At 43.0% G+C, this 27286-nt stretch overlaps 1 protein-coding gene across 1 annotated transcript in view; it reads right to left on the bottom strand.

The window, feature by feature from the left end:
* Positions 1–10618: 10618 nt before the first annotated feature.
* The window catches only part of CPVL (carboxypeptidase vitellogenic like), a 105442-nt gene continuing 88774 nt past the window's right edge, over positions 10619–27286 (bottom strand). Inside the window, 1 exon segment of the mRNA XM_090049800.1 lies at positions 10619–10729. Within this exon segment, the coding sequence (XP_089905926.1) occupies positions 10619–10729 (111 nt within the window).

Genomic DNA, 27286 nt, shown 5'->3' with positions numbered 1-27286 from the left:
GGAGACATTATCTTAACAGAAATCAGTGCCATTTAGTCTGAAAATACTGGTATTCTCTCTTACATTTTTTTTAAAGCCACTTTCAGTCTGCATTTCTTAAAAAGTATGCCAGCTTTGGAACTTTTTTTTTCTTAAAATGACTGGTTTTTATGCACATAATGTCCTACTGCATTGATTTTTCTATTTCATTCCAACTTCTGTGTAAAATAGGTATAAATGATAGGTATATATGGACAGGTCATCTGATGTAATTCAGTGTAGCCTTATTCATTTTGGTGGAGATATTTCTGTTGGTTTACACCAGCTGAGAAGCATGTCCATTAAGGGTCTGAATTTTCAGATCACTAATCCTATCAAAGCTTCCACAAACTAAGGAGATTTGTTCTGTATGTTGCATATCAGCTTGGGTCATATGACATAAAAGTGAAACAGAAGATTTCATGTTCAATAAAGTACATGTGATTTTTAGTAACAATGTTGTTAGCTTGGGAATACCAGTTGCCCCAAATCTGGAAAAGAGTAGACTAAATCAGCAGTCATGTTGCAAGTGAAAGGACCATTTTTTTGAAATGTTGCTGAACCATATAAATCCAGAGCATTGATTTCTTTCCAGGGTTTCTTTGGATTTTTATAAACTTGAGCAGAGTTTAAGCTGTTGAGATGTATCTCAGGTTCAAGAGAAAATAATTAAGTATGCCTTATTTTAGTCCTATGGTATTTTAGTACCCAAGAATGCATGTTTTAGAACCTTTGGAACTTGTCCATTGAAGTGGAGGATAGCTTCCAGATTAAATGAAAATACATGAGGTTATAAAGTCTATAAGCAAAATAAGCTAAGTGAAATTTTGCTGTTAATCAAAAAAGTAGGAGAAAGGTAAATTGCTCTTCTGGTCTGTTTCCTTGGAAGTTGAAGAAGGAACACTGAAATCCACCTGACATCAATAATACCATGTTTTCTCACATATATACAACCCAGAATATAATGCGGGGGGGGGGATCTTTCGTTGCAGAAAGTAACTGAATAGTAGCGGCTGGAGAGCTGAGTCTGCAGGGATCCACAGGGAACAGAATAATTTGCTGAGTTTACATTTGGTTTACCTGGTTTGAGGTAAAAGCTGCTTTTACCATATTTCTTACATGCAAAGTACACTCCAATTTCCAGCAATCATTGTGGTTGGGTTTTTTTTTGTTTTGGAGGAAAGTTGTGTGTTTGTATATGGGAAAACAGGGCACTTCAGCTCTTCCTTCATTTTATTTTGGAGACTGATTTGTTCAGTCCCTGCCTACTGCCTGACTTCAGACTAACACAACTAGCAATCTCTCTGCAACTTGATCTATAATTGTAAAAGTAAAAATGAAATAGCATATCTTTTGACCAAAAAAAAGGTATGCGTGTGCACAATATATACATTTTTTGGATACAAACTAGAACCTAACTAGAATCTAACACATTCTTTATCAGGTATTTTTGGAAAAAAGAGCATCAGCCAACTTAAGAGCTGAGTTTAAGATACTGAATGCAAGATTTAGTCCACCTCTGGACTGTGTCAGCTGGATATTCCTCTTCTCCATTAAGATACGTAAAAGAATATTACTACTTCTGTACTTCCATTTGGAGATGTACATTTGATATTTTAACACCATTCTGCCAATAAATACCTGGAGAGGGTAAGACTTCTGCATATAAGATGCATATTGTTCAGTCTTTTTTAGCACTATACATTAAATTACACGTTTTCCATCAGCTTTTTCCCCCACTGATGCTTTTTACCCAAAATGTTTCCCCACGGTAAAAATTGCTACTTCGTAGAAATTAAATTGGCTCCTAAAGCTAAGGAAGATTAATAAAGCTCTTTCTGCATCCCAGTCCATTGCAGTTTGCTGCAAAACTGCTCTTGTTCAGCCTGCTCAGCTATTTCTGTTGGCATAAAGCAATTCTGGAGTTTTGCCCAAAGTAGCACAAATCTTATCCACTGGAGACAGAGTTAGTCACCACATCGGTCATCTGATACTCTCTCTTCTTGTATATAGGCACATAGTCTTTCACCAGTCTTGCTAACTCCACACCCCTGCACTTCAGGGAGCCCAGATGTCCACATTTTATCATTTCGTTTCTCTTATCACGATTCCTTGCCATTTCACTGAGATTCACAGTTTTCACATTTTTTCTGGTGCATGTTTTCCAACTCTCCAAGTTGCTGCCTGCTTTGACTATTTGCTTACAGTTGTCATGCCAACACTGAAGCCTAGAATATCAACTTGAGTGGATTTCCTTTTTCAAGCATGCTCTTCACAGTTTCCAAGGTGCGTGAGCAGAATACATGAGCATTGGCAAATCAGTATGGACTTGACACTTGAATTTCCAAGTATCCCATCCTGTTTCACAACGACTCCTTTTCTTCCTCACCCTTGTCCCTGCCTTTCCCCTCCCCTCTCCATATTACTGAAAACATGCAAACCAGAATGCAACCAAATAAAGAAAATATCTACTGATTAGTCACTGGTGTATTTTCCTGATTCAAACAAAACTATTAACCAGACACTTCAAATGACCTATGTGGAAGTGATTTCAAAAAATCTCTAGGTTACTGCTTCAGAAAGTTGGATTCATATTTTATGCCGAGTCATTCAAGATGTGCATGTATCAACTTTCTAAATACACAAGTGAAAAAGTCACAAGTAGTACAGGAAATTAAAAATGTAACTTTAATTTTTTTTATATTAAGGGCACATGTAACAATTATGCCCTGTTACTTAAAATATATATAATAAAGTTGTATGTACCAGAGGTTCTATGAAGCAGCCCATATCCAAGATAAATAATATTTTAAATAGCTCTAATATAACAGACAACCCTGTTTGCAGGTGAGTCTCATAATGGAGCATGAGACTTTTTAAAGGAAATTGGTTTAAAACTGTTAGGAGGAGGAAACATGGAAATTTCATCTCAGACTCTCTCTACAGGTCTTTGGAGATTTCTGTAGGTGAGTGTGTGTGTTCTGGATTTCATATGAACCACCTGTTTGATTTGAAAAATACAAGATACGTATTTAACAGTATTTCGAGCACAGAGCTTAGAAAATTGATTTAGTTTCATCATAATGACTATATCCTATACAGAATTTTAAAGCAACACATTATACTTCAGACTTGAAATAGTGCTTTTCCTTTTATGGGGTCATATTCTTTTGAGTGAAAAGGATTGGAGAATAAAGTAAACAGTTTCAGCTTTTTATTGTGGGTTATTGGGAATTTTCTGTTTGTCTCATATATCAGGCTAGCCTTCCTGAGCTAAAAGAGCCCACTCTGAAATGCAAGCCTCATACCAGACTTGAAAACTTTTTTAAAAATTGAATTCATTTCAGAATCCAAAAGACAAAATAACTTTACAATGTCCAGGAAAAGGTTTCATCCAATAGATAGCTGTTGTGCATTATAGTTCTGGTCCATCCAATCCAACAGGTGAACAACTTCCCAGGAGTCGCATGTAATTTTGTGTTGGTAGAAACCTTACTGTTTCTAATTCAATGAAATGTCCTTCTAGTGGAAGCCAACACAAGCCATTCATCAACAGTTCAGCAGATCTTCCTCATCAGTGCTATTCTATGAAAAATACATTTTAGCTAAGAGGAGGAAAACTAATTTTTTTTGGCTATAAAGCCCCTCGTATATGTGAGTATGCATAACCAGATGAAAAACATATACAATGGATGTTATTTTAACACACACTATCCCAAGAAGCCTCAGTACTAGTCTGAACTCCAGGCTTGGTCACAAATATCGCCTTAAAATCGCTCATTCAGAAATCTATGTCTTTTACTTATAGAGGATAAAATGTATAGCATTTTGGTGCTTGTTGATCCAAGTTAAAGGACTTCAACTCTAGTACTGTGCATCAGACTGGATGTCTGAGAACCTTCATTGATTTAACTTTTAAGAGCTAAACATGGATTTTCAATGTTGGTCAGGCCTTATTTTTAGGTGCATCCTGTCCAAAGTTTTGCATACCCTCTCTATTTTCAGCAATAAGAACTACTACTTAGTCAGTTCATCATGGAAGGGTAAGAGAAAATGCGCAGTGTAACTTTCTGTACTTCATTGGTTGTGTCTAGTTCATTTAACCTTAAAGCCTTACATTGGCTGAATGATTCATAAGCCTACCTATTTGGAATATGGCAAAGTGATTACTGCAGATTAGATCAGTTAAAAAATGTCTATTAGGAGAAATTTGTTTAGGCATGAGGAGCAAAATTGGAAACAAAACACTTCAGTCTTCTCATGCCATTCCTTATGAATTTTCAGTAGGATTAATGTGATTATTTGAATCAAATATGCAAACAGAATTTGCACTAAATTCTGCTGTATAAAACCCTGTTTTTCAGTTCTATTTGATGCAGAGGAATTCTTAATTTCCCTTTCTACTACTAGACATGCTTTTTGATTCAGTCAAATCTGTTATTGGTAGGGTCTACTGAATTCAGGGAGGCAGCAGTCTGATTTCACAGACAGATCGCAGGGCTGGCCACGATTTTTGTGGGCAGAGCACAGTGGGGACACCCCCTATGTCTCTGGCTGAGGACCTCTCACATTCCCATCCCTCCCCACAGATTGCCACATGGCCTGAAACTGTCTTAATTACCCTAATTAAGCACAAGAAGCCATTAATACATGTGTTATTAAATGTAGATTAATGAATTCCCAGGGCTTAATCAGGGTACTTAAGATGCAGTTTTGGGCCATCCCCAAGTGATGGAATCGATGAATTTGGCAGGCTTACTGCAGAGGTGAGAGGATTTACTGGCAAACAGAATCTTGGGGTGCAGAGGATATTGGGGGAAGGGAGGAGGGTGGGGCAGGGCTGCTTGCAGCAGGAGGTGCAGAGGCTTAATAACATGTAGATTAATGGCTTTCCAGGGTTTAATCAGTGTACTTAAGTCATGATTTCAGGCCATCTGGCACTCTGTGGGGAGGGTAGGACAGCTGGGGCCCCTCAGCTAATCAGAGGTGTGGTGGGGCCTCACCACACTTAGTCCATGAAAATGGCAGCTGGCCCTGGGATCTGCCTGAGAAACTGGCTGACTGCCTCCTAGAATTTGGTAGACCCCTAGTTATAATAGGTAATCACTGGGCTTATTGATTTAAATGATTAGTCATTTATCATTAATCAGTCTGTGACCAGGGAGCCAGGAAACAGGGACTGGAAATGGGAAGTAGTTTGCAGGCAGTTCACAGGCCCATCTCTAGGCCAGTTCATGGGTAGTAGCATAGCTTATTACCATATAATGGTAGAGACGCATCATACCACGCGGCTTCCTGCCTCAGCACCAACTGGTGTTCCCTTCCCTTGCACTGCTGAGGCCTCCACCCAGATGGAGCCCCTGGCCGGCTGCAGGGGCTTCCTGGCATGGCTGCCAGCAACTGGAAATGGGGGCAAGGTCACTCCCCACCTGTGGTGTATGCTTCCTGGTGAGGTCCCTGGAATCTCAGGTGAGTGAGCTCCAGGTCCAGGCAGGCAGACTTCCTGCCATCAGGGCCCATGAGCAGGAGGTTGATGACTAGTACAGTCAGGCTCTTCTCCTGAAGAATGAAGAAGAAAAGATAGAGAAGGTGGCCAACAAGAAGACTGGCCGAAAAACCAACCTGGAGTTATCTGGAGCCTGAGACTACTGTTTTCCAGGACATGCAGGGCTAGGACAGCCCCTCCCCTGCCATCATTGCACAACAGGTATGCTGCTCTCACGCCTGTACCCCACTCTGGGCCCTACTGGTGCTGGCCCTGGGACACTGGTCCCAAGATGGTGACCAGGGGGCTGCTCCTTGGGGCTTACATCCCGGATATTGCAGAGAGGATCCTTAGGCTCATCTGGCCTTCTGACCACTACCTTATGCTCCTCATTCATGTGGGCATAAATGACACAGCCAGAGCTGATCTGGATCAGGTCATGAGTGACTACAGGTTCTGGGGGCTGGGCTCAAGGGGCTGGGAGTGCAGGTAGTCTTTTTCTCTGTGATCCTGGTTGCGGGCCATAGACTAGGAGGGAAGGATGCATTGAAGAAGTGAACTGATGACTCTGGCAGCAGTGGTGCTGCCAAGAGAGCTTTGGTTTCTTCAACCACGGCCCACGCTTCACGAAGAGAGGACTCCTGGGAAGGGATGGCATCCCCCTCACATGGAGGGGTAAGTCCTTGTTCTTAGCCAGGATGGCCAATCTTCTAGATAGGGCTTTAAACTAAGATTGCTGGGGGATGGGGAAACACTGACTGGAGCATGCCCAGGGACTGGCACACAAGAAAGCTCTGAAGTTGGAGCCACTCTTGTAAGAGCTGAGGAAATGGTTCTCCCTCAACTTGACAGGAAATTGAAGGTCTCAACTGGAGGACTCAAGTGCCTGTACACTAATGCCAGAAGCATGGGGAACAAGCAGGAGGAGCTAGCCCTCCTGCTCTCCAGTGGGCATTACAGTCTAGTGGGGATTATGGAGACCTGGTGGGACTCATCACATGATTGGAACATATCCATAGAGGGCACCCTGCACAGAAGGGACCAAGTAGGGAAGAAAGGTGGAGGTGTAGCTCTCTGAGGGAGCAGTACACCTTGGAGTTCAACATCAGTTCCAAACCATCTGGGTCAGATTATGGAGTAGTGGGGGAGGGGGGCATGGTGAGAGAGACCTAACTGTACTGTAGGTGTATACTATATGCCACCAAATGAGGGGGAGGACCTCAATCTGGAATTCTCTCGAACTGACAGAGCCCGCGTGCGCATGGAACATGGTGGTCATGGGTGACTTCAATTACCCAGACATCTCTTGGGAGGAACACTTGGCAAAGTTGGATTGGTTGCATTGCTTTCTGACCTGTATCAAATAGCTCTACCTGACTTGGGATGTGCATGGGCCAACCAGAAGTAACACTCTTCTAGACTTGGTCTTGGCCAAAGGAGACAATCTGGTGAATGACTTGAGTATAGAGGGTAGCCTGGGTGACAGCAACCACAAAACCATCGCGCTTATTGTCCATCACAAGGCAGGCAAATCAGCTAGCAGGTTTGAACTTTTGGACTTCAGAAAAGCGAATTTCAACAGGCTTGGGGCTATAGTAGGGGAAGTGCTGTAGGACTGGGGACCAAAGGTGAAAGGGGTGCATGAAAAGTAGTTGTTCTTCAAGGATACTATCCTTGAAGCACAAAAGAAGTCCATTCCCATGTGGAGGAAAGGTAGCAGAAGGGCTGGTAAGAAATCTTGGCTTAATAGGGATATCATGGTCCTCTTGAGAAAGAAGAAAGAGGCATACAAACAATGGAAGCTTGGGAAAGTCCCTGGGGAGACTATACAACATCGGCCCACGCTTGTAGGGAGCAGATTAGAAAGGCTAAGGTGACAACTGAATTTAAACTAGCAACAGAAATCAAGGACAATAAGAAGTCCTTCTTTAGATATGTAGGGAACAGGAGGAAAACAAATGGAAGTGTGGGGCCATTGCTTAACAACTCAGGACAGCTGGTTACTGACACTCAGGAGAAAACTGAACTCCTGAATAACTATTTTGCTTTGGTATTTCACCAGACAAAGGGCAAAATCATACTAGATAAGATTCAGAATGGGCATGGTGGGAATGACCGTCTTCTTACTGTTGACGTTGAGCTGGTGCGTGATCAGTTAGAAATGTTAGACATTTATTAGTCAGTAGGACCAGATGAATTTTGTCCAACAGTGCTGAAGGGGCCAGCCAAAGTCATTGCTGGACCTCTGGCAAAACTTTTCCAAAACTTGTGGTGCTTGGGGGAGGTTCTTGAAGACTGGAAGAGGGCCAGTGTTGTGCCCATCTTCAAGAAGGGGAGGAGAGAGGATCCACACAACTACAGGCCAATTAGCTTAACTTCTATCCCAGGGAAAATCCTGGAAAAATTCATCAGAGTCTATGTATGATACACTTGCAGAAGGTAGGATTCTGAATGACAGCCAGCATAGCTTCATCGCGGTCGCGTCTTGTCTTAGCAATCTCATTTCCTTCTGTGACCAGGTAACTGTAAATTGAGTAAATTGGATGCTTATCTACTGGGATCCTATGACCCCAGCTGACTTCCTGCCCTTTGGGCAGGGGGCTGGACTCGATGATCTCCCGAGGTCCCTTCCAGCCCTAATGTCTATGAAATCTATGAAACTTGCCACCTAGATAAGAGAGAGGAGATTGACATTGTATACCTAGACTTCCAAAAGGCCTTTGATCTGGTATCCCATGATATTCTCATGGGAAAATTGGAAGATTGCAGGCTTAACTGCTTGACAGGTGGGTAGGAAGGTGGTTGTGGGGTAGGACACACAGTTCTAATGGAAGGATCTGTGTCATCCTGGCAAGAAGTGCCAGTGGTATCCCTCAGGGGTCCATGCTTGGTCCAGTGCTTTTCAATATCCTAATCAGTTATTTGGATGTGGGGGTGAAGAGCTCACTGGCCAAGTTCGCCGATGACACCAAGTTATGGGGGAGTGTAGTCACACTTGAAGACAGGCTGCAGATACAGGCAGACCTAGACAGGCTGGCAAGTTGGGCAGATCAGAATTAGATGAAGTTCAACATTGAGAAGGGTAAAGTGCTCCATCTGGAGACAAACAATCCCCAACATACTTACAGGCTTGGGGGCACCAAACTGATTAGCACCACAACTTAAAGGGACCTTAATAGACCGTAGTATGAACATGAGCCATAAGTGTGATGCTGTAGCCAGCAAGGCAAACCGTACTCTAGCATGCATCAATGGATGCATCTCAAGCAAAACCAAGGAAGTGATTCTTTCGCTTTACTCAGTATTGAAGGGACCGCCGCTGGAGTACTGCATCCAGTTCTGGGTGCCACACTTCAACAAGGACGTGGTAAAGCGTGAGAGAATCCAGAGAAGAGCCACCTGTATGATCAGAGATTTGCAAGGCAAGCCATATGAGGAAAGGCTAAGGGACTTGGGTCTCTTCAGCCTAAAAAGAGAAGGCTGAGAGGGGACTGGGTAGCAGCTTACCGCTATATCAGGGGAATACATCAAGGGCTTGGTGAACAACTGTTCACCAGGGCACCCTTGGGGAAAAACCAGGAGTAATGGTCACAGACTCCTGGAAGACTGTTTTAGGCTTAACACTAGGAAAAACTTATTCACAGGGTGTCCAGACTGGAATAAATTCACTCCAGAGGTGGTACAATCGCCTACCCTGGAAATCTTCAAGAGGAAACTGGACAGTCACCTTGCTGGGGTCACTTGACACCAGTTGTCTTTCCCACCTAGTGCAGGGGGGCTGAACAAGATGATCATGCAAGGTCTGAAATGTAACTGTTTACCATCTCTGAAATGTAACTGTTCACATCCATAATCTGGCCAAGGGTCCTGTGTTGCTGTAGACTAGTTGCATGCTTCGACTTATCCCTATTTTTTTGTCCTTTACACAAGGTCAAATGGAGAAGGTGGCATATAGGTCTAGTATACCAGGTCTGCGTCAGCTGAAAACTTCATTGCCCAGAGAAATTTGCACTTGGCCATATCAGTCTGCTTTCCATCTTTGGTTGCAAACAGACATTACATTTCTCCCAGTAGGAACCATTTTTTTCCTAAAACCATGCACAATCATTCAGATTGTCCACTTTCCTGGGACAAACTCTGAAAAGATTTATGGGATAAGAAGTGATAACAGTTTGTCCCAGGTCATCATGAATTGCATCTGAATGGTTGTCCCAGGATTGCATCATTGGATCAATGGCAGAAAAGTGGCCGTGCATTCAGGCACTCTCCCCAGCTGAAAGGGCAATATGTTTATCTGTCAAACCCATGATTTTTTTCCATTCCAGAACAATAGGGCACAACTATTCCCAGGACATGCAACATCCGCTGTTAGCCTAAGAAATATAAAAGTGCAAGCCATTTCACACCTGGAGAATCAAGTAAAACTAGATTTGCTGAGCTAGGCTGATAGTCTTATCACATGAATTAGTTGAGCCTTGACTTGTGAACTTCTCTCATATCTCAAATATACAAATAGCAGTGTGAATGTTTGCTTCTTTCCATGCAGAACAAGAAAATTATCAGAAAGCTTTTCTTGACATGAACAGAAGTAGCAGGTAGGTCACTAATGATAAAGCAAGCCATGAATTAAAATTTAAAAGGTTAGACTTGGTAGCAGATTTACATGTCAGGAAGGTAGATGAATCGGTTACGTACTGAAAGCATGTAACTCTAGTATCTATGGCTACCTGTGTGTACACACTCTTGAGGTTTTATGAAATATTCTATTATCTTTTGGCTTTAATAGACTATATTTTAATTGCCTCATTTCAGAAGACTTCAATTGGTGATGATTTTTCCCAATTTTACGTATTCTTCTTAAAAAAAAAAAAAAAAAAAGGAAAATGTAGGCAAATTTAGGAAGCTGGGTCTATGCTTTGTATTCTCTTAACATTTTACCAACACTCAATTTTAGGAATACAGGATAAACAAAAGCTCAAGGAACATTTTTTACCCACTTTATTATATCTTCACTTCTGTGAACATTCCATATGACAGAATTCTCACTGTGGAACATTCAGGCCTTTTGTGAGCCACTTGAAAGAGAGCTTGTTTATATTACTTTATAAGTACATCTTAGTGTTCATTTTTCTTCCATCCTTTCCCAGAGGTAAATCTGTCAGTCATGTCCCATGATCTTTCAGGCTGGTCATAAGGTAGGATATGTCCCCCACTTCGAACAATTACCTTCAGGATTAAAAAAAACAAACAAACAAAATAAATCTTGAGCAAAAGAGACTTCTCGGAGAATTTAATTAAATTGGATATTTTATGTACACAGATATTAGTATGCATGGTAATTTGAGGATGAACAGTAAACTTTCACTTTTGTCAGTAAAAAACCAAAGCCAGTCTTAACTAAAGTTGCATGTTATTACACCAGTTAATAATAGGATCAAACAACTGAAGTCTAATTAATAGCCATTGATATTTAGGATGGAGGTGGCATGAATATAGCTTCCTCATAGTTACTTTGGTATGTTAGGAAATTCACAATATAGTCATTTTATGTTTTACCTGTTTAACTTGACAGATATTTTCTCTATCTGGCATAAAAAAATATACAGGTCTGTACTGCATTCTATAGTTAGAATGATTTTTCATTCATATTCAAAAGAAATATAGTATTAAATGTAAGAATTTTCAGTTTTATCTTTTATTGGGCCAAGCATATAGTTGGGAAAGCTGTTGGATGGACAGTTTTTCAGGTATTAAGTAAGTGCCCTTCCTCAGATTAGTTTAATATAGCTGGTCTAATAAAAGTTACCACCGAAAACCCTTTTCCCTCAGACATTTCCTGGACCACTATGGCTACAACAACACTTCAACTCTACTTTGACATTCTAGAATTCCATTTTAACCATCAGATGCAGTTAAGTTAATTCAGTGTTGGTTTACTTATGATGATACTTTCTTTTGCATTTGGTATTGTTCCTTTGTGGTATATTCTAATATGAATTTAAGTTCAGAAGAGAACACACTTATTCTAATTATACTTTTCCTTGTATAATTGAAGAAATGTGCTTTTTGTGCAGGATATAACCTTGCTTCTCCCATATTTGAGTTTTAAGACATTCACTTCAACATATGCAGCTTGATTATATTCATTGGATAGTTGTTCCCCCTCCTCAACTCCTCTGTTGAAAAGCTAACAGCAAACCACTATTTAACAAGGTCTTCCATTTACTCAAAAGGGATTCTTTACCGGCATTTACAATATCTCAGTTGGTCATCAGGTAGGAAGTATTCACCAAAGGCCAGTCCTGCCTGACCAACCTGATTGCCTTCTCTGATGAGATATCTGTCTCTGTGGAAGTGGGGAAAGCACTAGATGTAATGTACCTTGACTTTAGCAAGGCTTTTGAAACAGTTTCTCACAGCACTTTTGCAAGCAAGCTGAGGAAGTATGGGTTGAATGAATGGACTGTAAGGTGGATAGAAAGCTGGCTGGATTGTTGGGCTCAGCAGGTAGTAATCAATGACTCCATGTCTAGCTGGCAGCCATTATCAAGTGGAGTTCCCCAGGGTTAGTCCTGAGGCTGATTTTGTTCAATATCTTCATTACCAATCTGGAAAATGAGATGGATTGTACCCTCAGCAAGTTCATGGATGTCACCAAGCTGGGGGAGGGGGTGTAGTAGATGTTGGAGGGTAGGGCTAGGTTTCAGGGTGACCTAGACAAACTGGAAGGATTGGGCCAAAATAAATCTCATGGGGTTTAACAAGGACAAGTCCAAAGTCCTGCACTTGGAAGAATCCCATGCATTGCTACAGCCTCGGGACTGACTAGCTAAACAGCAGCTCTCCAGAAAAGGGGTTCAGTGGACAATGAGATGGATATGAGTCAGCAGTGTGTCTTTGTTGCCAAGAAGGCTAACAGCATACTGGGCTGCATTAGTAGGAGCACTGCCAGTAGATCGAGGGAAGGAATTATTCTGCTCTGTTCTGCACTGGTGAGGCCACATCTCATAGATGTCATAGATTTCATAAACGTTAAGTCTAGAAGGGACCTTGGAAGATCATCAAATCCAGCCCCCTGCCCAAGAAGCAGAAAGTTGGCTTAGGGTCAAAGGATCCCAGCAAGATAGGTATCCAAATGTTTCTTAAAAGAGTCCAGAGTAGGTGCTTGCACCACCTCTGGAGGAAGCCTATTCCAGGCGTTGGGGGCTCAGATGGTAAAGAAGTTTTCCTTATGTCCAGCCTAAAACGGTCTTGAAAGACATTGTGACTGTTTGATTTTTGTCATCCCTTGAGGTGCTCTGGTGAACAGGCATTCCCCCAGATCCCGATGTACACCCTCTATATACTTATAGGCAGCCACCAGGTCACCCGTGACCCTGCTCTTTACCAGGCTGAAGAGTCCCATGGCTCTCAGCCTCTCATAAGGCCTGTTCTCTTGCCTTGTGATCATGTGCATGACTCTCCGTTGAACTCTCTCAAGCTTTTCCACATCCTTTTTAAATTGTGGAGCCCAGAATTGGATGCAGTACTCCAGCTGTGGCCTCACCAAGGCAGAGTACAGTGGGAGGATGACATCCTGAGATTTGCTTGAGAAGAATCTGTGGATGTAAGCCAGAGTTTTGCTTGCTTTACCACCTGCAACATCTCATTGGTGGCTCATATTCATCTTGTGGTCAATCGTGACCCCTAAGTCCCTCTCGGCCGTGGTGCTAGGGAGTGCAGCGCTGCCGAGCCTATAAGCTTGATGCGGGTTTCCCCCCACCCACCAAGGTGGAATACCTTGCATTTATTGGTAACGAATGTCATCAGGTTTTTATCTGCCCACTTTCTAAGCTTGTCAAGGTCAGCCTGGATCACCAGCCTATCCTTGGGTGTGGACGCTTTACCTCAAAGTTTGGTGTCATCGGCAAACTTAGCCAGTCCACTTTTGACACCAATGTCTACATTGTTAATAAAGATGTTGGGGAGAGTCCAGCAGAGAGCAGTGAAAGTGGTTCATAGGCTGGGTCACATGACTTACGAGGAGAGGCCAAGGGAGGTGGGTTTGTTTAGTCTACAGAAGAGGAGACGGAGCGGGGATTTGATAGCAGCCTTTAATTACCTGAAGGATAGTTCCAAAATGGATGGAACTAGACTGTTCTCAGTGGTGACAGATGACAAAACAAGGAGCAATGGACTCAAGTAGCAGCAAGGGAGGTTTAAGTTGGCTATTAGGAAAAACTCTCTCACTAGGACGGTGGTGAAGCACTGGAATGGGTTATCTAGAGAGGTGTTGGAATCTCCATCCTTGGAGGTTTTTAAGGACTGGCTTGACAAAGCTCTGGCTGGAATGATTTAGTTGGGGATGGTCCTGCTTTGAGAAGGGGGTTGGACTAGATGACTTTCTGAGGTCCCTATTTTCTATGATCCGAAGTAATTAGGTTCCAATCTTAGCAATTATCTTACAAAGTAACTTCCATGCTAGCACACAGCATGACTTAAGGACTCCCAAATTAGTTTGTGGATGTGTGGCAGTGGTCATGACTACATGAGACAGTATGACCTTTCACCTTATATATGTCTTCTGTATTCAAACATATGTTCCACACTACCGGTTTTGCTAAAGTTAAAAACATCTGGCAGAAATCCATACCCACTCCCTTTTAAGAACTTAATCACTTAGTGATAGGAATCTGAACCATGTTTTTCCATGACCACTAAAATATATAAAATGTTGATTACACATGTTAAATGTGCACATGCTTACAATCCATATTTATACTGTTTGTATAAAAGCATTGTGTCCAATGTAACATTGTTATAAATAAGCTAGAGAAATGTGAGCTAAATAGAATTACCATTAGGTGGATACATAATTGGTTGAAAAGTAAGGAATGAATGGATCAGTTTCTCAAGTGGGCTTCCCTAGGGCTTGTTCTGGGTCCCCTGCTGTTTAAGATGCTTGCCAATAATTTAGAGGGTATACTGATCACATTTGTAGATGGCAGTGTGAGGGAGAAATGTAAGCACATTGATTGTTGGGATTAAAAAATTCAAAAGGAACTTGAGTTGGACAACTGAGCTCCAGACAACAAAATTAAAATTCAGTGAAGATGGATAAAAGGTACTTGTAGCATGAGGTGGAATGCAGCCCCTGCTAGCCCCCTGTGGGACTGGCAGGAAAGTCACTTGGTAGGGTCTGGATGAGCTGCATTTTCCTTGTGCACCAGAGAGAGCTCCAGGGCAAAATGAGCCTGTCGGGGTCAGGGTGAGCCATGCTTCCCCAGTATGCCAGAGAAGAGGTTGGGAAAACTCACCTGGCAGGGGCTGGATGACCTGCACTTCCCTGGCATGCCAGAGAATAGACCCCTGGGAAAACTGGAGTGGCACATCGGCTCCAGGTTTTGGGGGAACACATGCCTGGGAGCCAATGCTGACTGGCTCGGGCTGTTTAAAGGGAGATGCTGAGGGAGGCAGGAACCAAGACGGTGCAACAGGGCCAGGAGGGAATCCCACAGACCCAGCCAGTTGAACCCTCATGGGATGCCAGGATCCAGCAACCACAAGTGACTGACTCACTCAACTCGTCTAGTGTGATAAGTGGCACTGGATGGAGGGGTAGTGGTGGGTGGCCCCACAAGCCAGGGGGCAGGCAATACACAGAGGGAGTTCCCCAGGAGAGGGATATCCAAGCCCAGGAGGGAAGAGGGTGAGAATAGGCCACCAAGTCAGTGTTAGCCTTGAATTAATCCAGATCAAGGAGGGATTTGTCTGGATGGACTGAGTAAATTGTCACCAGGTCTGAACTAGCTGCAGGGAGCTGAGCTGAACCTTTGAATCCAGAAACTCAAGTTTTCCTTAGCCTTCCAGAGTACATGTGACAAGCAAGGTGGGGGAGAGCCTGTTTTGGTTTGCTATTTTGTTTAGTACTCCCAGGTGAAGGAGAGACAGCAGGAAAAAGGAGATTCCCCCGGGCATTTGAGCTACAGTGTATTGGGTCCTAATCAGTATGCCTGGACCCTATAAGCCCTTTAATTAAGGGTCTTGGGAACCGGCAGGGAGAGATTTCACTACGCAACACCCGACAATCCAGGAAGCGTCGAATGGAGATCCTGACGATAGAGAAGTCAGAGACTGTAACAAGGGGAGTGAGAGAAAGGTCTCTCTTCAGGTTTAGATGTTTTGTTCTAGTCTGCGATCATCTTTCTTTCCCCCTGTCTAGAGGAGAAGGACACCAGCCAGTTGTGGGGCAAGTAACTGAACTGAGTCGTGGAGGAATCGAGATAGAGTGACTCCCACGCACCATTAACATAATACTACTTGTCACCTGAGAGGAAAGGGGCAGGGTTTATGGGTAGCGGAGCCCTGCAGAAGACCAGCCTCTTGTCAGGTAGATCAACTCTCATGATAACACCCATCCTCCCAGAGATCATTATAATATCAAGATGTGGCAGGTGAGAAGGAGGAAAGATGAGGCAGAGGTCCCAGTGATCATGACAAAGGGCGGTATGGGGATGCGCATGCCCACATTGGGAGCATAGGGAACTAAATTCACAAATATTTCAAAAGGGAAATAACTGGCTAGAGAGTGAAAAGGATCTGGGAGTCCTAGTGAATCAAGATTTTAACATGGTTCAGCAATGTGGTACTGTTGCAAAAAAAATCAGATGCAATTTTGGGATTCATTGCCAGAAACTTATGTACTGTTGTATCCTGTGTCTTGCAACTGCATTCAGACCTAATTAGGCCTTAAACTGTGTCCAGCTTTGGAAATTGCATTTTAAGAAGGATGTGGAGAAACTAAGGACATGATAGTAGTTTTCAAATATATGATCAGCTCTCATCAAGGTAGAGAAAAAACTTCTCCCTTGGCAAAGAGTGCAGGGCATATGATAATAGGTGACAAAACAGATTTAGATTCAAATCTTAAAAAAAAAAAAACTTCCTAAATGTAAAAATGGTAGGGCAATTGAGAAATAAGCCTAGAAAGCTGTGAAATCTTTGTTGTAGGTTTTCAAGAAGAGACCAGACGTATCTATCTAGGATAGCTTAAGGGTTTGAACTAGATCAGTGCTTCTCAAACTCTGACAGATTGTGTACCGTTAATTTAAAATGATACAACCTTAAGTACCACCAGCAAAATTTTCTTATATGAAGTAATTATAATAAATCTGTTAACGCATACAACTGACAGGTTGTCTGCGCATCACTGGTGGTACCCATACCACAGATTGTGAACTGCTGAACTAGATGATTCTTGAGGTTTTTTTCCATGGTTGCCCCATGGTTGCCTATGCATGCACCTGGTGGGGCTGGGTGCATTTTCCCAGAGAGCTGCTCTAATTAAAATACTACAGTGTCACATGTATTAAGCCCTTGCACATTTAAAAATGGTTTCAGGATGCTTTAAAGCTCATTTGATGAGCTTTAGTTAAACTGTCCCAGTGGCCATTTTTGCACTTGTGGGGGCTTATGCACACGATGCTGCAGTAATGCTAGAGCATTCTAATTAGAATGCAGAGCAGACTTGATTAATCCCTGCCACACAGTTAATCAAGTCTGTGTATTGGTACCTTGTGATTCTAATGAGAGGATTCTCAGCACATTTTAGAAACCAATACATCAGTTACACAAGCAATCATTATATCTACTGTTGAAATACAGAGATAATCTAATAACATTTAGCTACTGTACACACCTGTTTGATGAGTAGAACAATACTATCCAATTAAACACCCATGTGTAGCTTTAATATAGGCAGAAGGGAGATTCATATACTCAGAATTGGTATTTGGCCTGTACAGCCACTTTTAATAGGATAAGATTCACATGCTTCTTAGTGACTAGATGTGGTCTTAATATGCATTTTCACATCTTTTGGTACTTCAGTGCTTTCTAGCGTTATGTAGAAACATTGGTTCAGTATTAATTGGGCGACAGAAATGCCGTTGATTAAAGATGTTGTAGTCCTTCCAATCCCAAAATGAACCTGTTGAGACTTATTAAAATACAGCCAGGGTCAGCTTCATTTGACTGAGCCAGCTGGAATTTCTTGGACATTCTGAGTGTTAGTGATTGAGCCTAGATGTTTCTGAAGTAGCTGCTATAGGTGGTTTTGAAAAATGTACCCAAGTCCATTTGCAGAAGTGACTTTGGCTGGTAAGCAACAAATCACTTTTGAGAATAGGTATGAACTTTTAGAAGTTCTGCCCTATATTATTAAAGTAAATACCAAACATCTTCATGTTTTTTGTAAATAGGTATTTACAAGTTAGACCATTAACTAGTCTGAATGCAATTTCATGATATATTTTATAACATACAATTGCTAATATGGCAGAGCAGCTACTAGGAGCCGTCAAGTTGGTTTCACTCAATACACACAAGATTGCATGGAATTTCAGCAAAATTAGATGCCCCAAAATATCAAATGAGAACTGAAGAATTCTGCAGTTGTCTTATGATCTCTCACCTTTACTGTTTTACTGTAAAGAAGAAAGTAAAACCCACTAGGTTAAAACAACATCAAATGTCTGGCTTAAAGCTTGGACTAATAGCATCCCTTCCCTGGGGTGCTGCATCTCAGAACTGTGTATGTTTTGCGCCATATGATACCATATGCTCTACACTATTTCACAAAGGGCAGGTTTTAAAACTATTAATCTGAGGTTTCAATTTTACCTCTTAGTAGTTCAGTCATTAAAAAAAATGAGAGAGAAAATAACATCGACTTATTTATCCCTTCAGTTAAATTAGTTTAATCATTTTCTCATATTTGATTTTTTTGGGCGTTTTTTGTTTGTTTTTTTAGTAGATTATATACTATATGTAAATAGATCTTAATTTTTACTTATGTGAAATAATTGTACAAGTATTGGAAAACTTCCAGTTTCCAGGAATTCTGACATTTTTGCTAGAGGAGAAAATGCAGGAATACAAACATGGGCATATTATTCTGTCACTGCACCTCAATCCTCACAGGAAAAGCCCAGCTTTTTCAAGGGTGAGAGCAAGTTCAGCTTTTGTACTAAATCAATTTTGGGTTTTACCCCAAGTAAGGACTACCACTATGCCAATTAATTTAGGACATATGCTACAAGATAATGTTAACTGAGCTAAAACCACAGCCACCACATTCTTTTTACTCTGATCAGTTTAGATCCTAAAAGCTGCAAATGCTCCAGTCTTCCTGACAACCTCTGCTCTCTAATCCAATCACTGGCATGACCAGAAGTTGCTAACAATTCCAGAGGAGCAAGCAGTGCATTTCCAGATTTGTGTTTTAGTTGGAGAACTACAGGAACTTAAGTTACAAAACAAGAGCTGGCTCAGTAAAGTGAGTAAACAGCTGCATCTCCTACCCTTCTACTCTGCTTGAAAGATATAAACAGTGTTAGGTAAAGTAAGCCAGCAAAGTTCAGATGTTTCAACTTTAATGAAAGCTAGCAAGGAACAGAAGTAACAGGGTACTAGGTCTCTGCTTAGATTCACAGTGACCCAAACTTCTTTTTTGACCTCGTTGGTATTAGTAAGAAGGCCAATGGCCGTAGGATGCTGCTTGGTTATCTGCTTGGAGACTTTCTGGCAGTCAGTGAAACTGACCTCTTAAGCAAGAGGATTATCATATCAGGCTGAACTGAATTTTGCTAAATGATATTGTTGTGATTGATTTGTTTGATTTTAATTGGTTAAAAATAATAGTTTAAAAAAATCTGCACTAAATAATAGCTTGAGCGAAGAAGTAGGTAATCCCTGAGGCAGTCATCAGATATCTTCAGTCTGGTGTAGGTATCGGTAGGCATAGGTGCAAACACTTACCCCTACCATACATGTGCCTCTTAGCAGACATACAGATAGACATTGGTTGTAAAATTATTCAGCCTCTACAACTATGGCTCTGGTGTTTTACTGACCATCTGCTACAGTGAACTCCACAGGCTGGCTACATTATGTGCAAAACCCTTTTTGATTGAGTAAAATAAACCTGTTTACTCCATCTACATTAAATACCCTTACTTGTACAGCCATTCTGTCAGTGTCTCACTATGTGTTTTGACAACCTGGATCTGTCTGTCTGGATGTTTTCTATATCCAGTCAAACCTAGTTCTAGTCTGGGTTGACTGATTTGACTGGTTGATATTACAGAAGAAGCTTCGGGGGGGAATAAAACTAGAGTGGCATAAGGTGAAAACAGGTAGGAGAGGAGAGAGATGCACGTTCTGTTGTGGGTGTTGCTCAGGATGGCTTGGGTTAGGGTATGGCTCTGCAAGCAAGTTACTGCAAGGTAAATCAGCATGTTGGCTACTCTATAGTACCCTCAATGGAAGCAGAGTAAGGTGTCTCTCATTTACCACAAGATAAGAGAGAATGCATGTAAGAGCTGCTGTAGACCTGCAGCCATTGGAACTAAAGAGCCTACTTTACGTGTAGTAACTTGCTTTTGTAGTTGTGACAGGGTGCTTGGAGCACCTATCACTTTAAGAGGACAGAAGAAGACTGCATGTGGTGATGGGATCTAATTAGTGTCACATGATTGGAAGGGGATTGGGTTTGAGCTATATAAGCCCAGAGCCTGCACAGATCAGGTAGTCTATCCCTGAGTACCATTGGGAAAGGAACTCCTGGTAGCAGGGCTCCTAAAAGCACCTGAGCTGGTAAGCAGCATAGGCCTAGGGAATGGGCCAAGGGCCCTGGGGCCCAGCACCCAAGAGGGGCAAGGCAGGCCTTGGAACAGGTAGGTCTGCGGAGAGAGGCAGTAGCCTGGGAAGGCTGGTGCTGAATAACAACCGGTGGTTGTGGAAGGGACTGAAGGAGATGTATGGAGGTTGCAACTGACCAAGAGAGAGAGAAAAAGAGGGATCAGAGGGCCTATGGCCCAGCAGAAGAGAGCCTGAGCCCACTGACAGGGGAGGGTGGAGCCAGAGTGAGAAAAGCTAGTAGGAACAGTGAGCCTGGGGCCCAGAGAGACAGCTTGAGCCTAGGAAGGACTACATACTTGAGAAAAGATCTGGTGCCTGGTGAGGACCAAGAGAGTCCAGTGCCCAGGAGGAACTAGGGAACGTCAGGAGAAGCTCTGGTGCCTGGGGACAGTGTGGAGGGCAGTGTGTCAGCAGGGCTAAAGAGCCCAGAGGGCTGGAACTCAGGGGAGATGAGGACTGAGGCCTGTAACCCAGGAAGGACATGTGTTAGCAGATCATCTGCAAGGCATGGGAGTGGATAGTGGGGAGGATGGAGCCCACATAATTAGTCCCAGGGGCCAGAGAGCAAGACCAGCCTTGAGAACCCCTGGGGCAGCCTCCCTTTTTCTAGAAGATTAGCATCATGGTGTGGAAAGTGACTGAAGAGGAGCCTACCCAAGGAGAGTCATGAGTTGGCAAGGACTGAGTGGCCACCAGGGAGCATCGTGACCACCTCTAGGATGAGCACTTGTTACAGTAGCCAGACTTTTACATCACACTGCTTTATTGCTTATGTGGTACTTAAAGGCTAGGGACAAAAATTACACGAGCTGGTATAAGCGATCAGAAACTGGTTCAAATCTGTAACGCAACAGAAATTTAGTGTACATAAAGTGATTTTAGAATGGATGAAACCTGTTTAAAATAAGCCTCAATGTATGTAGTGTCTGACTTAACTAATTTGGGTTAAATTGGTTTATTGAACTTCTGTCTCAGATCCCCTCCAGATTCAAGTTAACTCTCAGTCCCCCAGCATCCCAGCATGCTTTGTACCTCCCCAGTAAACCCACTGTTGTGGGGTAGGTGGGTTAGCCTTGGGTCAAGCTGTTTGCTCTAGCTGAGCAGGGAGGCGTGTCTAGCACCTCCCAACTTCTGACTGGAGCCCCACTGCAGGTATGTGGCTGCATTTCTGGACTCAAAAGTGAATATCCATTTAGTTGCTTATCAGTTCAATCTGTGCAGCTTAGTCTAAGATGCAAAGATTGAGTCAATTTAGCCTTGGGCTTTTTGACTGTCTGTACTTAGCCCAAAAGGATCAGCTGCAGGGAGCCATTGAAGACTGTTTTCCCCCTGCCACAGCTGCCCAGTATAGAGCAGGATTTGTCCTGTGTGTTAAAAAGCAAAACAAACGTGAAAATCTTCTGTAATTGAGAACTTCTGAAATCTGTATCTCCAAGGAGATACTAACATTTAAGATTCTTAAATGGGTATGTTAAACTACATGGCAAACATAGGCCCTGTTTTTGAATGCTCATGTGATGGACTTGCAGGTGGCACCTTGGCCTGGAGGTTTTGTAAAGTTCAACAATGAGTGGTGGGAGGATTTATTTTTCCCTGCTAATCAGACCCTGGAAAAGGGGAAGGCTTGTGCCCTCACCCAGGGGCCAAGTAGAGAAACCGGACCTGAGTGAAGACTCACCTCATGTCCCCTGATTGGCCGTCCTGGAGGGGGATAAAAGGGGCAACGCACCTGGCTCAGGGAGAGAGATCGGTGAGGGACGAGAAGGGCACAGAAGAGCTGGTGAGAGCTGACCAGCAGGGCCGGAGCGGTTACCCCTGAAGGAGCCCCAGTGTGCAGAGCAGTGCATGACAAACCACCCAGGGGCAGCTCCCTTCGGGGTGCAGGTAGCACACAGGGAATCCCCCAGCCTCAGGGCTGCAGGGTGTGGCTTACTAATGTATGACTATCATCAGGCCGTGCAGCTGGCCAGAGGAGGCTCCCAGAAGGACAAAAGCCTGAGTGGCAGCAAGCAGCTCAGCCTTTGATAGCTTAGTGGTGGAATACTTGCCTGCCACACTGGAGACTTAGGGTCAAGGCCTGGTCAGAGCAACTGTGGGGTGGGTTGTCAGAAAGAAGGGATATCCACTGGGGGGGCAGGCTCCTCGTTTTTCTCCTCCCCCCCGCTCCTTCAGAGTACTTGCATTTTGTATTTTGTTAACCCTTTCTCTTTGTTAACCTGCACTTCGTATTCTGTTAACCTACCTCTTGTTGATTTGAATGGGTATACTTAACCATTGCTGAGTTCTCCTCGCCCTGAATACCTGAGTATATTCTATACCCCCTTGATATCTATGTTATGTCCCATCCTTGTCCCCTCTCAAACTAAAGGGTATATGGTTAAGCTCTAATCAGTGTTCTGGCTCTATAGGGAATAGGAGGAGAGCTGTGCTCCTCAGGCAGCTACTCTTCCCACAGGGCTCCACACCTGCTCTGATCCCTTCAAGTGGAGGGGCGGGGTACATCACTAGGTACACCCAAGTTATGCTCATTTCAGTTTCTAGAAATATAAAATTAAAACTTGTTGATAATTATAGATAATTTTGGAGCTTGTAGCAGTCAAGGAACCATTGATTGAGTCCCCTTTGTTTGGGACTCTGCCAGGTCCATAGAGCCATCCCCAAAGTCTTCTTTCTAGTCACCACTAAGCTGATCATAAGGCACAGGAGTGTGAAAATTGAAGAATAGAAGAGAAGGGGATTTTTTTATAAGCATCTGCTTTGACAAAATCAGTACTTCAGTTATTGCTGTAACATAGAAATAAAATTCTAATCCATACAGGCCTCACAATTAAAATGCTTCAAATATTATTACTTCTCTTTTGTTCCTTTTATATTAGGCAGCAATTAGCTACCTTCAGATGAACATTTATTTGTGGCTTGTGTAGGATACCAATAAGCATGTACGGTTAAGCCAGTCAGAGTGGTACTGCAAAACAGACGTGGACGGCCCACATCACCATTGGCTAGGCAGTCTGCAAGAAAAATCCAGCAGAGAAAGGAAAATATTTTCTTGCTTTTAAATCTTTGACAAAGCAGCACAGATGCCAAATGGCTGGTTTCTTGAGCAGCCCTGAGGCTTTGTATCTAGTATCAGACAAGCCAGCTGGAGTCCTGATGTGAAATTATTATTCCCTCACTGGTGTAGAATGTAGAAACAGTATTAGGAAGTTAAGATACAACCTGTCATATTTGTCAAGGGCTATCTAAACTAAGCTTTAAAGAGACTTCTTCAGTTGTCAGATGAAAAGCTGGTAAATACAAGGCAGTTAGAGGGAAAAGGAGAAGTTAAGAGTAAAAGTGTGTGTGAACAGGGAATAGTATTATAAAAGGGAATCCACAAGGTTGTGCCTGGACCAACTGGAAAAAACTATGGCATAAGAGGGTCTCCTCCCTGACTCCCAGTTGTCACAAAAATAGAATCAATCATAAAGTAAATGAATATTGACACTTGTTTTAGATTCCAAAATTTCATCTGGTGGCTAAGTGTTTGTTTTTTCTTCTGTTCCTTATATTTTATTCTATTTGCAATCCAAAATTCACATCTGACTTGCTGCATGGCCCTATTTACTGTCAGTTGATTGCTGAAGCATTGGAAGCTGCACGCAGGCACTCCTTACATAACATCATCCCAGTTAATGTTGTTTTGTTATTAGGTTGCCAATCTATTAGAGAACATATTTGTTTAAAGTCTCATGCATTTGGTTATAACGTTGTTTGGCCTCCGCCTGCTAGTAGGTAACTACTGTGACATAATTGGATTCGCTTACCATTGTTTCACTTAACGTCCCATTTTTCAAGAACATTAAGCAAGGAGTAGCTGTATTTTAGCCAAGACTATATAAGATATTTTACCACTACCACATAGTATCACAGGCAGTATTTTGCTACTGTTCAGGAAATTCAGGAAGAGTGGTTGCTTCTCAAGGGAATGATCCTCAATGCACAAGCTAATTCTGTTCCATCTCAGAGGAAAGGCAGCAAGAGGGTACAGCAGCCCCCTGGCTCTCCAGGGGCTAAAAAGAAAGGCCTACAAAGGACAGAGGATGGGATTCACCTCCAAGGAGGAATATTCTGCACTGGTCTGGTCCTGCAGGGAGCAAACCAGGAAAGCCAGGCTGCAACTGAACTCCAATTAGTTTCGAGAATCAAGGACAATAAAAAGTCCTTTTTCAGATATGTGGGGAGCTGGAGAAAAAGCAAGGGCAACATTAGACCCCTGCTGAACCTGATGGGGCAACTGACGCCCAGGAAAAAGCCTACTAAACGGGTGCTTTGCATCGGTCTTTCATCAGTCCCATGGGATGCCCATGCCCACTATGGGACAGGGAGGTCTGGGTGATAGAGATTCCCTGCCCTCCATCAATGCTGACCTCGTGAAGGAACACCTTGAGAGGCTGGATACCTTCAAGTCAGCTGGCTCTGACAAGCTACACCCCAGGGTAGTGAAGGAGCTGGCGAGCATCATAGCCCAGCCTCTGGCACAAATCTTTGAGAACTTCTGGTGCTCTGGTGTAGTGCCTGAAGACTGGAAGAAGGCCAACGTGGTGCCTATCTTCAAGAAAGGGAGGAAAGTGGATCCAGCAAACTATAGGCCCATCAGCCTGACCTTCCCAGGGGAAGGTCTTAGAAAAGTTTATTAAAGAGGCCATCCTTAATGGAGTGGCCAACACCAACATCCTGAGGGATAGCCAGTATGGGTTTGTTGTAGGTAGATCTTGCTTGACCAATCTAGTTTCCTTTTATGATCAGGTGACCTATCACCTGGACAAAGGAGAAGAAATTGATATCATATATCTTGACTTCAAAAAAGCCTTCGATCTGGTATCCCATGATCACCTCTTGGTGAAACTGGCCAGTTTTGGCCTTGGGTCCACCACGATCCACTGGCTGGAAAATTGGCTCTGTGGTCAGACCCAGAGGGTGGTAATTGATGGAAGTCAATCATCATGGTGCCCTGTGACCAGTGGGGTTCCCCCAAGGCTCTGTCCTTGGACCCATATTGTTCAACATCTTCATTAATGATGTGGACATTGGAGTCAGGAGTGGACTGGCCAAGTTCGCCGATGACACCAAACTTTGGGGCAAAGCGTCCACACCAGAAGACAGCGGGTGATCCAGGCTGACCTGGACAGGCTCAGCAAATGGGCTGACGAGAACCTGATGGTGTTTAACACTGAAAAATGCAAGGTTCTCCACCTTGGGAAGAAAAACCTGCAGCATCCTTATAGGCTCGGCAGTGCTATGCTGGCTAGTAGAAGAAAGGGACTTGGGGGTCATCATTGACCACAAGATGAACATGCAATGCTGTGGCTAGTAAAGTGACCAAACCACTGGCTTGCATCCATAAATGCTTCTCAAGCAAATCCTGGAACGTCATTCTCCCCTTGTACTCGGCTTTGGTGAGGCCGCAGCTAGAGTACTGCATCCAGTTTTGGGCCCCACAATTCAAAAAGGATGTGGAGAAGCTTGACAGAGTCCAGAGAAGAGCCATGTGCATGATCAGAGGTCAGGAAGACATACCTTACAATGACAAGCTGAGAGCTATGGGGCTCTTTAGCCTGGAAAAGTGCAGGCTCAGGGGTGATCTGATGGCCACCTATAAGTTTATCAGAGGTGAACACCAATATCTGGGGGAACGTTTGTTCACCAGAGTGCCCCAAGGGATGATGAGGCTGAATGGTTATAAATTCCTGCAAGACCATTTCAGGCTGGACATAAGGAAGAATTTCTTTACTCTCCGAGCCCCCAAGGTCTGGAATAGCCTGCCATCGGAGGTGGTTCAAGCACCTACATTGAACACCTTCAAGAAAAAATTGGATGCTTATCTTGCTGGGATCCTATGACTCCAGCTCACTTCCTGCCCTTCGGGCGGGGGCCTGAACTCGATGATCTTCTGAGGTTCTTTCCAGCTCTAATATCTATGAATCTTTTTCTCTGGAACTCATAATGAACACTAGCTACTTATATAAAGATGCTTCCTCTTCGACTCTTGCTGCTGCTTTCAGCTGTGGAAAAAGCTCTACAAACATAAAAGTGATGTAGCCATTACTTAAACTCTATAACTGACTAGGGCTTGAGGGGAATAGTTTCACTCGTGTGTGTTTTAGTGCATACATGTATGCAATCTGCATACCTTTTTGTGCATTCTTTCCATGAATCCTGACAGTGGCTCAACTGTTTATGAAACTAAATTCTGAAGCTAATTTCAGTATTTGCTGCAAACATCCTTCCATGCCCATCCAATACATTACTGACAAAATCACAGCTAGAACATAGCTGAAATACAGTGTCACAATTGGCTCATAAAATTAAAATTGGGGGAGAACAAAGATCAAGTAAAGAAATATTAACATATATGTTTTCCATATATAGGAAGCTTGGATTAATCAAGGCCAAGTTGCAATTAGGAGAATACTAAAAAAGCAAAATGTTGTGACATTCAGCAGTTGGATGTCCTCATAAACTTTGATTATTATTTTAGTGGCTGCTCAATACATAATAAAAGGCAAGATTCCATTCTTGCCTAAAGATGTGTGCGTAGCCTCGCAGAACTCTACACCTACAACCCCATATAAGCAAAATTTGACCCAAAAGCAGATTAGAGAAAATGCCACAAACCATTTGCCTCTTTAAAACATTGCATAAGCAATGTTTACTGTATTAGGCAGCAAAGAATCTTTTAACTGATCACCTGGAAGCTAGTGGGACAAACGACAGAGGCACACACCAAAAACTACAGTTTTGGTGGGTTGGAATTGGTCACTAGTAGAGGTGCACTGATACATTGGTCCAATATTGGATCGGCACTGATGTAAAGAAAATTGATTGTATTGGAAATCAGCCTGATGTGGCCAATAATTTAGCTGATAAGTGCCCGTGCATCTGTGCAGCTGCAGCACTTCATGTAGGCAGTGAGGAGCACAGCCTGGCAGCTTGTAGAACTGTGCAGCTGGAAAGTCTGTTATGGAAGGTGAGGGGGGAAAAAGGTGGCATGACAGGGGTTGATCAACACTCTCCCCCTGCAGTGAGTAAGGGAGTGGGGCAGGGGCTGAGCCAGGCACAGCC

This window comes from Crocodylus siamensis, chromosome 5 (genome assembly GCF_052110815.1).
Source record: "Crocodylus siamensis isolate JL-2025a chromosome 5, ASM5211081v1, whole genome shotgun sequence".
In the NCBI taxonomy this organism is placed as follows: domain Eukaryota; kingdom Metazoa; phylum Chordata; order Crocodylia; family Crocodylidae; genus Crocodylus; species Crocodylus siamensis.
This window is presented reverse-complemented; position numbering and strand designations above follow the sequence as displayed.